Raw genomic sequence first — 15,392 nt, 5'->3', positions numbered from 1 at the left:
GGTGAGGAAGCTGCAGAAGAAAAAAGTTCGAAGCTAGAGGAGGTTGGCTCATGAAGTTTAAGGAAAGAAGCCATCTTTATAACATAAAGGTGCAAGGTGAAGCAGCAAGTGCTGATGTAGAAGCTGCAGCAAGTTATCCAGATCTAGCTAAGATAATGAGTGAAGGTGGGGACACTAAACAACAGATTTTCAATGTAGACAAAACAGCCTCATAGTGGAAGAAGATGCCATCTAGGGATTTCATAGCTAGAGAGAAGTCAATGCCTGCCTTCACAGCTTCAAATAGGCTAATTCTCTCATTAGGAGCTAATGCAGCTGGTGACTTTCAGTTGAAGCCAATGCTCATTTGCTATTTCAAAAATCCTAGGGCTCTTAAGAATTATGCTAAATCTACTCTGCCTGTGCTCTATAAATGGAACAACAAAGCCTGGATGACAGCACATCTGTTGACAGCATGTTTTATTGAATATTTTAAGCCCACTGCTGAGACTTATTGCTCAGAAAAAAAGGTTCCTTTCAAAATATTACTGCTCATTGACAATGCACCTGGTCACCCAAGAGCTCTGATGGATGTACAACTAGATTAATGTTTTCATGCCTGTTAATGCAACATCCATTCTGCAACCATGGATCAAGTGGTAATTTTGATTTTCAAGTCTCATTATTTAAGAATACATTTAGTGGGACTTCCCTGGTGGTGCAGTGGTTAAGAATCCGCCTGCCAATGCAGGGAACATGGGTTTGATCCTCGGTGCGGGAAGATCCCATATGCCGTGGAGCAACTAAGCCCATGCGCCACAACTACTGAGACTGTGCCCTAGAGCCCGTGAGTCACAAGTACTGAGCCCGCGTGGCACAACTACTGAAGCCCACGTGCCTAGAGCCCGTGCTCCACAACAAGAGAAGCCACTCCAGTGAGAAGCCTGTGCACCACAACGAAGAGTAGCCCCCCCTCACCGCAACTAGAGAAAGCTCGTGCCCAGCCGCAAAGACCCAACGCAGCCAAAAATAAATAAATTAATTTTTTTAAAAAAGAATACATTTAGTAAGGCCATAGATGCCATAGATTGTGATTCCTCTGATGGATCTGGATAAATTAAGTTGAAAATCTTCTGGAAAACACTCACCATTCTAGATGCTAATAAGACCATTTGTGATTCATGGGAAGAGGTCCAAATATCAACATTAACAGGAGTTTGGAAGAAGTTGATTCCAACCCTCATGGATGGCTTTGAGGGGTTCAAGTCTTCAGTGGAGAAAGTAACTGCAAATGTGGTAGAAAGAGCAAGAGAACTAGAATTAGAAGTGAAGCCTGAAGATGTGACTGAATTGTCTCAATCTCATGATAAAATTTTGACAGATGAGGAGTTGCTTTTTATGGATAAGCAGAGAACATGGTTTCTTGAGACGGAATCTACTCCTGGTGAAGATGCTATGAAGATTGTTGAAATGACAACAAAAGATTTGGAATATGACATAAACTTAGTTGACAAAGCAGTGGCAGGGTTTGAGAAAATTGATTCCAATTTTGAAGGAAGTTCTACTGTGGGTAAAATGTTACCAAACAGCATTGCATGCTACAGAGAAATCGTTCATGAAAGGAAGAATCCATCAATGCAGCAAACTTCACTGTTGTCTTATTTTAAGAAATGGCTACAGCCACCCAACCTTCAGCAACCACCGCCCTGATCACTCAGCAGCCATCAGCATCAAAGCAAGAACTTCCACAAGCAAAGGTGGCTCAGATGATGACTGGCATTTTTTTTAGCAATGAAGTATTTTTAAATTAAGGTACGTACATTGGTTTTTTAGACATAATGCTATTGCACACTTAATAGACAACAGTATAGTGTAAACATGACTTTTACATGCACTGGGAAACCAAAAAGTTTGTGTGACTCGTTTTATTGTGATATTAGCTTTATTGTGGTGGTCTGGAACTGAATCTACCGTATCTCCAAGGTACGCTTGTACAGTGATTTTTGCTCTTTATTTACTGCTGTATCTCCAGCACCAAAACAGTGCCTAAAATTATAAGTAGAAACTCAATAAATATTGTTCAGAAAATGTATGAATTCTAGTCCTGTATCAGAGCCTAAATGACAGTTCTAGAGATTATAAAAAGAATATTTGTTATATTCTGCTTCTCACTAGGATGCAGTGGCTTATATTAGACCAATGTTCCCACCAAGAACAAATAGAAAAGCTGGATAAAATACAAAATTCTATCTGAGGTCAGTGCAGTGTCTCCAAAACAGCTGGACAATGGGGACGGGCCTTGAAAACATCCTGAACTCCCAGTTAGAACTTTTGGAGGGCTACACCCTAAGAGTAAGAAGCTTCAGAGGTAGAACAAAACTTTAAAAGTCTAAGTCCAGCTTTGCATTATTTCAGTCTCTAATTGGATTGAGGTAATCTGCCTGCCCTAGCTGCCCAAAATCCAATACCTGCCCAAAATCCTGCTCAAATCCAATACCACAAATCTGGTATTGGATAAAATTTCCTGGCACAGAAAAGAAAAGGACAAAGCAATAGAAACAGATCCACAGATGACCCAGATATTAACATTATTAGACATAGATTTTAAAATAAATGTGATGAAAGTGTTCAGGAAAATAACTGACAAAACATTGGAGTCTCTATCACTGAAAAATATAATGTCAAATTAAGAAGTCAATACATGGATATAACAGCATAATGGACAAAGATGAAGAGATGATTGCTTTGCTAGAAAATAGGTCAGTAGAAAAAAAGTCAGACTGAAGAACAAGGAGAAAATGTGAAAAAAAAAAAAAGCGGACAGGCATGAGATAGGGTAAGAGTTCTAAAATATGTGGATTTGTAGTCCCAGAATTTGAGAAGAGAGAATTAGTGGAAGCAATATCTGAAGGCCTAATAAAGGCCTAGAATTTCAAAATTGATGAATGATATCAAACCAAAGAAGCAGTACAAACCCCAAGGAGGATATATACAAAGGAAATCACACCCAAGCACATCCTAGTCAAATTTCTGAAAACTGAAAACAAAGAGAAAATCTTACAAGCTGCCATAGTGAAGATACATCACATTCAAAGGAGCAACAATAAGTCTGACAGATAACTTCTTAATATAAATGATGGAAGCCAGAAGACAAGGAATGGCATCTTTAAAGTGCTTAAAGTTTTCGGAGTACGGGTCTTTTGTCTCCTAGGTAGGTTAATTCCTAGGTATTTTATTCTTTTTGATGCGATGTAAATGGGATTGTTTCTTGAATTTTTCTTTCTGATCTTTTGTTGTTAGTGTGTAGAAATGCAACAGATTTCTGAGTGTTAATTTTGTAACCTGCAACTTTACCAAATTCATTGATGAGCTCTAGTAGTTTTCTGATAGCATCTTTAGGATTTTCTATGTATAGTATCATTTCATCTGCAAACAGTGACAGTTTTACTTCTTCTTTTCCAATTTGGATTCATTTTATTTCTTTTTTTTTCTCTGATTGTCGTGGCTAGGACTTCCAAAACTACGTTGAATAAAAGTGGCAAGAGTGGACATCCTTGTCTTGTTCCTGATCTTAGAGGAAATGCTTTCAGCTTTTCACCATTGACTATGATGTTAGCTGTAGGTTTGTCGTATATGGCCTTTATTATGTTGAGGTATGTTCCTTCTATGCCATTCTAGAGAGTTTTTATCATAAATGGATGCTTAATTTTGTCAAAAGCTTTTCTGCATCTATTGAGATGATCATAAGGTTTTTATTCTTCAGTTTGTTGATGTAGTGTATCACACTGATTTGCAAATATTGAAAAATCCTTACATCCCTGGGATAAATCCCACTTGATCATGGTATATGATCATTTTAATGTGCTGTTGGATTCGGATTGCTAGTATTTTGTTGAGGATTTTTTTTTTTTTTTTTTTTTGCGGTACGCGGGCCTCTCACTGTTGTGGCCTCTCCTGTTGTGGAGCACAGGCTCCAGACGCGCAGGCTCAGTGGCCATGGCTCACGGGCCCAGCCGCTCTGCGGCATGTGGGATCTTCCCGGACTGGGGCACGAACCCATGTCCCCTGCATCGGCAGGCGCACTCTCAACCACTGCACCACCAGGGAAGCCCTTTGTTGAGGATTTTTGCATCTATGTTCATCAGTGATATTGGCCTGTAATTTTCTTTTTTTGTGGTATCTTTGTCTGGTTTTGGTATCAGGTTGATGGTGGCCTCATAGAATGAGTTTTGGAGTTTTCCTTCCTCTGCAATTTTTTGGAACAGTTTCAGAAGATAGGTGTTAGCTCTTCTCTAAATGTTTGATAGAATTCACTTGTGAAGCCATCAGGTCCTGGACTTTTGTTTGTTGGGAGTTTTTAAATCACAGTTTCAATTTCAGTGCTTGAGGTTGGTCTGTTCATATTTTCTATTGCTTCCTGGTTCAGTCTTAGGAGACTGTACCTTTCTAAGAATTCATCCATTTCTTCCAGGCTGACCATTTTATTGGCATACAGCTGCTTGTAGTAGTCTCTTATGATCCTTTGGATTTCTGTGGTGTCAGTTGTAACTTCTTTTTCATTTCTAATTTTATTGATATGAGTCCTCTCCCTTTTTTTCTTGATGAGTCTGGCTAAAGGTTTATCAGTTTTGTTTATCTTTTCGAAGAACCAGCTTTTAGTTTCATTGATCTTTGCTATTGTTTTCTTTGTCTGTATTTCATTTTTTTCTGCTCTGATCTTTATGATTTCTTTCTCTCTACTAACTTTAGGTTTTGTTTGTTCTTCTTTCTCTAGTTGCTTTAGGTGTAAGGTTAGGTTGCTTATTTGAGACTTTTCTTGTTTCCTGAGGTAAGATTATATTGCTGTAAACTTCCGTCTTAGAACAGCTTTTGCTGCATCCTGTAAGTTTTGGATCATTGTGCTTTCATTTTCATTTGTCTCTGGGTATTTTTTGATCTCCTCTTTGATTTCTTCAGGAATCCATTGGTTGTTTAGTAGCATATTGTTTAGCTTCCAAGTGTTTCTGTTTTTTATAGTTTTTTTCTTGTAGTTTATTTCTAATTAGAGCAGAAATTATTAGATAGAAAATAAAGGTATGTAAGATAAAATCAACAAAGCCAAAAATTGGTTCTCAGAAAAGACTAGTAGACTGAAAAACCCTTAACAAGAATCACACAAAAAAATTAATAATAAGAAGAAGAAGGGGAACACAATTACAGATTCTACAGACTTTTAAAAGATTAGAGAATAACAACTTTGTGTTGATATAGTTGAAAATTTAAATGAAAAGGACAAATGCCTTTAAAAATAAAACTTAAAACTGACACAAGAAAAAAATAGAAAATCTGAATAGTTCTCTTTATATATTAAAGAATTTAAATTTGTAATTTCTAGGCCTAGATGGCTTCATTTGTAAATGCTTCTGAAGATTTAAGGAAGAAATAAAATACCGGTTCTACCCAGTCTCTTCCAGAGAATAGAAAAAGAGGGAACACTTCCCAAAGCTTGTTATTTGTTTGAGCATAATCTGACCAGCATAATCAGACACAAAATATGATAAAGAAAATTACAAGAAAGAAAAGTACAGTCCAGTATCCTTCATAAATATTGATGCAAGAAATCTTAAATGAAATACTAGCTAATCAAACCCAGAGTTATATAAAAAGGAAAACTAAGGTTTAGGGTTTATAGAAAAGCAAGGTTATTTTAACATTCACAAATCAACGTAATTCACTATTATCGCAGAATAAAAAGAGAAAACATATGGTCATTTTAAGATGCCTCAATTTTTTTTTCATAAAATATATTCCATAATTAAAAAAATAAAAGCCTCTTAACAAACTAAGAATAAATGAGAGCTTCCTTACCATAAAAATGTGTATCTATGTAAATTTTACCAAAAAATCTTATACTTAAATCATAAATTATTAAAAGCCTTCCTTCCTCTATGAAATTGAGAATGAGATAGGATTCCACTAAAATGACTTCTGTTTAATATTGTACTGGGATACTAGTCAGAGTAGTAAGGCAAGAAAAAGAAATATGAGGTGTAAGAACTGGAAATGAGGAAATAAATTTGTCACTATTTGCAGGTAACATGATTGTCTATGTAGAAAATACAAAAATGATACAGATAAACTATTAGAATAAGTGAATTTAGCAAGGTCTCTGGATACATGACCAATAGCCAAAAGTCAATTTTATCTTTATATACTAGAAGCAAACAATTAGAAAATGTACTTTAAAAAGATGTCATTTAAAATAGCATTTAAAAAAATCACATACCTTAAATATAACGAAAGATGTGCAAAATTTTTTTACATAGAAAATTACAAAGTTATTGAGAGAAAGTGAAATCCAAATAAATGGAGGGATATGCAATATTCATGAATTGTAAAAAGGGTAACTGTTCATTAATTGATGTATATATTCTGTATAATGCCAACTAGATCCCAAGCAGTTTTCTAAGAAATTGCTAAGCTGATTCTAAAATTTATATGAAAATGCAAAGTAAAAAAACAAAACAAACAGTCAAACAAAAAACTCAATATTGAAGTAGGAAAACAAAATTTGAGGAAGTATAAGAAGATACCAAGAATTTTTACAAAGTTCCACTAATTAAGATAGTATGCACACTTCTAAATAACACATGGGTCAAAGAAGAAATCTCAAGAGAAATTTTAAAATATTTTGAATGAAATGAAAATAAATACACAATTTATCAAAATTTGTGGGATGCAGTGAAAGCAGTGCTTAGGAAACTTATAGCAGTGGGGAAATTTATCTAAGCTTCCAACTTAGGAAACTAGAAAAGAATAAGAAATTAAGTCCAAGGAAGCAGAAGGAAAGAAACAATAAAAGTTTGGGCAGAAATCAATGAAATTGAAAACAGAAAATTGATAGAGAAAATCAATGAAACCAAAAACTGGTTCTTCGAAAAGATCAGTAAAATCAATAAGCCTCTAACAGCTAACTAAGAAAAAAAGAAAGAGGTCACAAATTACTAATATCAGAAATGAAAAAGAATACATCGCTACAGATCCAATGGACGTTAAAAGGTTAATTACGGAATACTATAAACAACTCTATACTCACAAATTTGATAACCTAGATGAAATGGACCAATTCTTTGAGAGACACAATCTGCTAAAACTCAAACAAGAAGAAATAGACAATCTGAATAGGCCTATACTACTAAAGAAAATTAATCAATAATTAATAACTTTCTAAAACATAAAGTACCAGGTCCAGGTAAATTACAGTGAATTCTACCTAACATTTATGGAAAAAATTATACCAATTCTCTACAATCTCTTTCAGAAGATAGAAGAAAAGGGAATATATCCTAACTCATTCTATGAGGCCAGCATTACCCTAATATCAAAACAAAATAACGACCTTATAAGAAAAGACAGTACGGTATTGGTACAAAGACAGAAAACTAGACCAATGGAACAGAATAGAGAAACAGACTCACATAAGGGTTACTTGATTTATGACAATGATGTAACTGCAATGAAGTAGGAAACGGTTGCCTTTTCAATATATGGAACTGGGTCACTTGGATATCCATTCACAGAAGCCATTTCCAGATTGAATAACTAAATGTGAAAGGTAAAATAATAAAGCTCTTTCAAGAAAACAGGGGAATATCTTTATAACCTTGGAATAGGTAAAGATGTCTTAAACAGGTCGTAGAAATCACTAACCATAAAGGAAAATATTGATAAGTTGGATTGTATTATAATTAAGAGCTCTGTTCAAGAAAAGACACCATTAAGAGAGCATAAAGTGTCACACTGGTCAGAATGGCCATCATCAAATAGTCTACAAATAATAAATGCTGGAAAAGGTGTGGAGAAAAGGGAAGCCTCCTACACTGTTGGTGTAGGGAATGTAAATTGGTGCAGCCACTGTGGAAAACAGTACAGAGGGTTCTTAAAAAACTAAAGATGGAGTTACCATATGATCCATCCTGGGCATGTATCTGGAAAAGACAAAAACTCTAATTTGAAAAGATACATGCAGGGGCTTCCCTGGTGGCGCAGTGGTTGAGAGTCCGCCTGCAGATGCAGGGGACATGGGTTCGTGCCCCGGTCCAGGAGGATCCCGCGTGCCGCGGAGCGGCTGGGCCCGTGAGCCATGGCCGCTGGGCCTGTGCGTCCGGAGCCTGCGCTCCGCAAGGGGAGAGGCCACAACAGTGAGAGGCCCGCATAACACACACACACAAAAAAAAGATACATGCACCCCAATATTTATAGCAGCACTATTTATAATAATCAAGACATGGAAGCAACCTAAATGTTTATCAACAGATGAATGGATAAAGAAGATGTGCTACATATATATACCATGGAATATTATTCAGTCATAAGAAGAATGAAATAATACCATTTGTAGCAGCATGGGTGGATTAAGAGATTATCATACAAAGTAAAGTAAGTCAAACAGAGAAAGACAAATATCACATGATATCACTTATATGTGGAATCTAAAAAAGTGATACAAATGAACTTATTTACAAAACAGAAATAGACTCACAGACATAGAAAACAAAATTATGGTTACCAAAGGGGAAACAAGGGTGGGCGTGGGGGGAGGGATAAATTAGGAGCTTGGGATTAACAGATACACACTAGCATATATAAAATATATAAACAGAAAGGATTTACTCTATAGCACAGGGCACTATATTCAATATCTTGTAATAACCTATAATGGAAAATAATCTGAAAAAGAATATATATGTGTATATATATGTATGTACAACTGAATCAGTTTGCTGTACACCTGAAACTAATACATTATAAAACAACTATACTTCAATAAAAAGAGCATAAAGTCAACTGTAGATTAGAAAAATATATTTTCAATACCCATATCTAACAAAGAGACCTGTATCCAGACTATACAAATTCATACAAATCAGTAAAAGGTAAACAACTTTATTTTATAATTTTATTTATTTTCGGCTGCGTTGGGTCTTCGTTGTGGCGTGCGGGCTTCTCATTGTGGTGGCTTCTCTTGTTGCAGAGCACAGGCTCTAGGCACGTAAGCTTCAGTAGATGCAGCATGTGGGTTCAGTAGTTGTGGCTCGTGGGCCCTAGAGTGCGGGCTCAGTAGTTGTGGCACACGGGCTTAGTTGCTCCGTGGCAGAATCTTCATGGACCAGGCATCAAACCCGTGTCCCCTGCATTGGCAGGCAGATTCTTTTTTTTTTTTTTTTTGCTGTACGCGGGCCTCTCACTGTTGTGGCCTCTCCCGTTGTGGAGCACAGGCTCGGGATGCGCAGGCTTAGCGGCCATGGCTCACGGGCCCAGCTGCTCCGTGGCATGTGGGATCCTCCCGGATCGGGGCACGAACCTGCGTCCCCTACATCAGCAGGCGGACTCTCAACCACTGCGCCACCAGGGAAGCCTGGCAGGCAGATTCTTAACCACTGTGCCACCAGGGAAGTCCCAACAACTGAACTTTAAAATGACTTAAACAGGCACTTCACACACACAAAAATACCCAAATGGCCAATAAGCGTTATCAAAGGTGCTCAGTATCAGTTGTGACCAGGAAATATAAATTAATTGCAATGAGATACTACTCCACACCTGCTAGAATGGCTAAAATTAAAATTCATCAAGCTGTACACATGATTTGTACATTTTCTGTATGTAGCTTTCCAAAACATTAACTTCAAAAATAGCTACATAATATTTTCGATTTGTGTTATTTTTATCTATGTTATTGAGGCATATAATAAAATGTACCTATTTAAAGAATATAGTTTGAAGAGTCTAGACCAGGGGTCAGCAAACTATGGCCCTTGAGCCAAATCCAGCCACATTCATTTGTTTACATATTATTTATGTCTGCTCTCATGCTACAGTGATAAAATTGAGTAGTTTTAACAGGCACCGTATGGTCCTCAAAGCTTAAAATATTTATTATCTGACCCTTGTAGATAGAAGAAAGTTTGCTGACCTCTAACCACCATCACAATCAAGACATAGAATATTTCCATCATCCCCCCAAAGCTCTTTCCTGCCTCTTTGCCTGCCCCACCCCTGGTCCCAGACAACCACTGATCTGCTTTCTGATACTCTAGATTCATTTTGCCTTTCCTAGAATTTCATGTAAATGGAATCACAGCGTACTTTTCTGTGTCTGACTAAATTTATTTCTCATAATGTTTCTAAGATGCATCCATGTTGTTGAATGTGTCTGTAGTTTCGTCCTTTCTATTGCAAGTTAGTATTCCTTTATTGATATACCATAATTTATCTATTCACTGGTTGATGGACATTTGGGGTTGTTTCTAATTTTTAACTTTTACAAATTAAAGCTGCTATGAGCATTCACGTTCAAGTCTTTGCTTGGACATATGTTTTCATTTATCTTGGGTAAATAACTAAAAGTTGAATTCTCAGTTATGTAGTAAATCTATGTTTAACTTTATAAGAAACCAGCAAACAATTTTCCAAAGTGGTTGAACATTTTGCATTCCCACCAGAAAAGTATGCAAGTTCCAGCTGGTCCTCCTTCTCATTAGCACTTGGCATTGGCAGTCTTTTCAATTTTAGCCATTGTAATGATCATGAGATAGTATTTTGTGGTTTTAATTTGTATTTTCCTGGTAATTGGTGATATTATGCATCTTTTTGTATGCTTATTGGCCATTTATATGTCTTCTTTTGTCTGTTTGAATCTTTTGCCGATTTTTAAACTGGGTTGTCTTATTATTGCACTATAAGACTTTATGTATTCTTGGTATGAGTCCTATGTCTGTGTGCATGTGTGTTTTCTCAGTGGTGTCTGTATTAGTTTCCTATTGATGCTGTAACTAGTTATCACAAACTTAGTGGCTAAAAAGCACACAGATTTATTGTTTTCTAGTTCTGGAGGTCAATTTCACCTCCTTTGATGGCTAAAATCAAGGTGTTGGCAGGGCAGTATTCTTCTTGGAGTTTCGAGAGGAGAATTGATTTACTTGTCTTTTCTAGTTTCTAGAGGCTGCATACACTATTTGGCTGGTGGCCCTGCATCATTGCAACCTCTGCTTTCATCATCACATCTCCTCTCTGTCTCTGACCCTCCTGCCTCCCTCTTAAAAGAGTCTTTGTGATTATATTAGGCCCACTGGATAGCCCAGGAACATATCCTTATCTTAAGATTCGTAATTTAATCACGTCTGTAAAGTCTCTATTACCATGTAAGGTAACATATTCACAGGTTCTAAGATTAGGACATGGACATTTTGGGGAGGCCAATATTCAGTCTACCACTGTGTCTTTCAATGAACAAAAGTTTTTGTCTGGGGCCTCCCTGGTGGCGCAGTGGTTGAGAGTCCGCCTGCCGATGCAGGGGATACGGGTTCGTGCCCCGGTCTGGGAGGATCCCATATGCCGCGGAGCGGCTGGGCCCGTGAGCCATGGCCGCTGGGCCTGCGCATCCGGAGCCTGTGCTCCGCAACGGGAGAGGCCACAAGAGTGAGAGGCCCGCATACCGCAAAAAGAAAAAAAAAAAAAAAAAGTTTTTGTCTGTATTAGGGTTCTCCAGAGAAACTGAACCTGTAGGATATATATCTATATATTTATGGAAAGAGATTTATTACAAGGAATTGGCTCATGGGATTATGGAAGCTGACAAGTCCTAAGATCTGCAGAGTTGGCAAGCTAGAGACCCAGGAAGAGCTGATGTTTCATTTCAAGCCCGAAGGCAGGAAAAAGTCATTGTCCCAGCTCAAAGGCAGGAAAGCAGGAGGAATCCTTTCTTACGCAAGACAGAGTCAGCTTTTTTGTTCTATTCAGGCCTTCAACTGATTGGATGAGGCCCACCAACATTAGGGAGGGTAATCTACTTCACTCAATCTGTTGATTTAAATGTTAATCACATCCAAAAACATCCTCATAGAAACATGCAGAATACTGCTTGACCAAATATCTGGGCATCCCATGGCTCAGCCAAGTTGACACGTAAAATTAGCCATCACAAATCTATAGTCCATTTTGAATAAATTTCTGTATGTGGTGTGAGGTAAGAAGAATTGAGGTTTTTGTTTTGTTTTGTTTTTTCCAAATGGATATCCAGCCATTCCAGCACCATCTGTTGAAAATACTTTCCTTTCCACATTGAAAACGTTGGCACCTATGTAGAAAAGCAACTAAAAATATCTGTGGGTCTACATTTGGACTCTCCATTCTGCTTCATTCATCAATACGCCTATCCTTATGCCAATATTTACTGCTGTAGCTTTTAAGTCTTAAAATCTGGTAGTATAGCTCTTCCAACGTTTTTCTTTTAAAAAATGTTTTGGTTTATTATGAGGCCTTTGCATTTCCATATAAATTTTAGAATATGTGTGTCAATTTCTATTTTTAAAAAGCCTCCTGGCTCTTGGAGGAAGACGCGGTCCCTGCAGCGGAGCCTCGGGCCACCCGCTCCTGCTCGTGACTCACCGCTGTTCGCTCTGGCTCAGGAACAAGTCGGTCAGGAAGCCGCGCCACAGCCATGGCTTTTAAAGATACCGGAAAGACTCCCGTGGAGCCCAAGGTGGCGATTCACAGCATTAGAATCACCCTCACCAGCCGCAGCATGCAGTCTTTGGAGAAGGTATGTGCTGACCTGATCAGAAGTGCGAAGGAAAAGAATCTCAAAATGAAGGGACCGGTTCCGAGGCCTACCAAGACTCTGAGAATAACTACAAGGAAAGCTCCTTGTGGTGAAGGTTCTAAGACTTGGGATCGTTTCCAGATGAAGGTCCACAAGCGACTCATTGACCTGCACTGTCCTTCTGAGATTGTCAAGCACTTCACTTCCATCAGTACTGAGCCAGGAGTTGAGGTTGAAGTCACCACTGCAGAGGCTTAAATCAATGTTTTTAATAAATTGATAATCAGTTGTTTAAAAAAAAAGCCTACTGGTATTTTGATTGGGATTTCATCGATTTGGGGAATATTGGCATCTTTAATTGGAGTTCTTTTTCTTTCTTTTTTTTTTTTTTGCGGTACGCGGGCCTCTCACTGTTGTGGCCTCTCCCGTTGCGGAGCACAGGCTCCGGACGCGCAGGCTCAGTGGCCATGGCTCACGGGCCCAGCAGCTCCGCGGCATGTGGGATCTTCCCGGACTGGGGCACGAACCCGTGTCCCCTTCATCGGCAGGCAGACTCCCAACCACTGCGCCACCAGGGAAGCCCTGAGTTCTTTTTTAAAGTAATATTCTAACTGTTACTAATCTGAGGGTCCTCATTGTTGATGCTATTCATAACAAATGATAATAAAAAGAAAAATAGCTCTGATTTACTGAACTCAGCCTTGTCCAGGTACTCTCTCTCTATAATTTCACTTAATAATCCCAACAATCTTATGAGATAGGTATTATTATCCCCATTTAAAAAAATTTATAGATGAGGACTGTGATTCTGAGAGGTGAAGTAACTTGCCTGAGGTTACAGTGTTAGCAAACAGCAGAGTTAGGATCTGAGCCTATGGCTTCCTGACTCCAAAAATCCATCCCTTGTCTTCAAAAACACTATGGCTATTTTATATTATATCTCTCGCTTCCTGCCACCTCCTGTCCTGATTTCACTCCCACCTAATTGACTCCTTAGTTAACATTTATTAAGCACCTACTATGGGTGCCTGGTGCTGGGCTAGGTGATTTATGCACAGTAGCTCATTAACTCCCTCAGAGAGATACACATTCGTACAGATCTATGGGCACTTGTGTGTATAAACATGTCTCTTCCACAGAAGTCTCCCGTGGCTGGAGTGAGGTTCTGCCCACCATCAACTGTGCCATAAAGGCAGGAAGCAGCTGAAGGGGGGCTCCTAGGCCTGGCTGCCTCCCCCCAACAAACCCCAGGCCTCTGGGTTTCAGGAGCCTCTTGCGTAGCTAGCTGCCCTGTCTAGTCGCTCATTGCAGAAGGGCTTGCAGATTTCCATCTGCAGGTGAATGATTTGGTCCTTTTCTCTAACTCTCAATAAATAAGCAAACTTGCACAAACCAGCCAAGACGAATCACAGAGGGCCCATCTCTAAGCATGGGAAACCAGCGCTGCTATTTTTAGGTAACCCACTTGCTCTGCTCTCTCACCCCTCTGTGGATAGATTCCTTCTGCTCGCACAGGGCTCGCTCCGAGGAAGCAGGTTTCCTGGACACTATTTCATTCCCGGCCACTCTGATGTATCTCCCTACCCCATCCGTCAGCCTCCCCATGCCCAGGCCCTCAGGTCTGGATCTGCCTTTCAAAGGCCTAAGAGGGAGAACAGCAGTACCTGAACTCCAGTCACCGTCCATAGCAGTAGCAACTCCTCTGTACAAAGTCCCCACTCTTTCAATGTTAAGAGGGAACTTGCATGCACACAGGGTAAAATGGCATCTTGGGGGCACTGTCATCTTTGTGCCATACTTAGTTAGCAGAGAATACTTAGACACCCCAGTACTGGTGTCTGGTGCAATAGTGAAAATTAGGGAAACATTTAGAGGCAGGCCAGACGTGAGCCAAACAGCGTCCTTCAGGCATTTACTCCCTCATTCAGCAAACATTCATGGAACACTCATCACAAGGTCCCTGGTACAATATTAAGTTCAGGGAACCCAAAGGTGAATGTGACATAATCTTTGGCCTCAAGCAACTTGCTCTCTAGTGCACAGGCTACAAAGAGCTACTTTAATAGCAGGAGGAGCTTCCAGGAAATAAAGAAAGAAACAACAGGGCAGAACAGGACTCACCAGGCAGGAGGTTCACCCAGAGAGCAGAGGGATATCCTGTGGTCCAACTCTGCTCACAAAGAAAGGGTGGAGGGTGGAGGATGGACCGGCCCAGGAGAGGGCATGGCCATGAGCTACTTCGCACCACAGCTGATTCACTCACTGCCCCATCTTCAGTGAGAGATTGTAAGCAAATAGGCAAACTCCACACGTGCACAACGTAGATGACATGATGGTGCTGCCAGTGCAATGGGCTGGCCAACCTCTCTGTTTGGTTCTCTAACATCGGGAACTAAATGATGGCCTCAGACCTTGGGAAATATGGTGGTGCGCCTCCTGCAGGATATTTAAAGTTCCTGCATGTGACATACTGATGAATATGCCTTGAGAACTTTAGGGTAGAATTGGGGAACTCAGGCAGACAAAAGAAGACAATATATTTGTTGACTGTGCATTATCCACTGAGCAGTGATTAAGGGTAGGCAGGGCTGGAATCAGGACCACCTTGGGTGCAAAATTCAGTTTCACTACTTCTTACTTGCTGTGTGACTATGGGCAAGTTATTTAACCTCTCTGAGCCCCAATTTCCTTATGTATAAAAAGGGGCTAAAATACCTTCTCCCTAGTTATGAGAAACAATGAGGCAAATGAATGTTAATCTCCCATTCTCTGTGCACACCCCACACCCCTATCTCATACTTGTTGAATAAATGAACGAATGAAGTGCTAC

General features: G+C 39.2%; 1 protein-coding gene across 1 annotated transcript; it reads left to right on the top strand.

Moving 5' to 3' along the window:
• Positions 1 to 12,392: 12,392 nt before the first annotated feature.
• LOC308614634 (small ribosomal subunit protein uS10-like) lies at positions 12,393 to 12,820 on the top strand (the record flags this gene model as incomplete). The annotated part of the gene is made up of 1 exon (XM_081229159.1): positions 12,393 to 12,820. The coding sequence occupies exon 1, from the start codon at positions 12,461 to 12,463 to the stop codon at positions 12,818 to 12,820; it is 360 nt and encodes a 119-aa protein (XP_081085285.1). The 5' UTR covers positions 12,393 to 12,460.
• Positions 12,821 to 15,392: the final 2,572 nt, after the last annotated feature.

The sequence above is a fragment of the Mesoplodon bidens genome (genome assembly GCF_964165515.1).
Source record: "Mesoplodon bidens genome assembly, chromosome: 3".
Taxonomy (NCBI): Eukaryota; Metazoa; Chordata; class Mammalia; order Artiodactyla; family Ziphiidae; genus Mesoplodon; species Mesoplodon bidens.
Note: the sequence above shows the minus strand (reverse complement) of the source record. Positions and strands in the feature narration are given on the sequence as shown.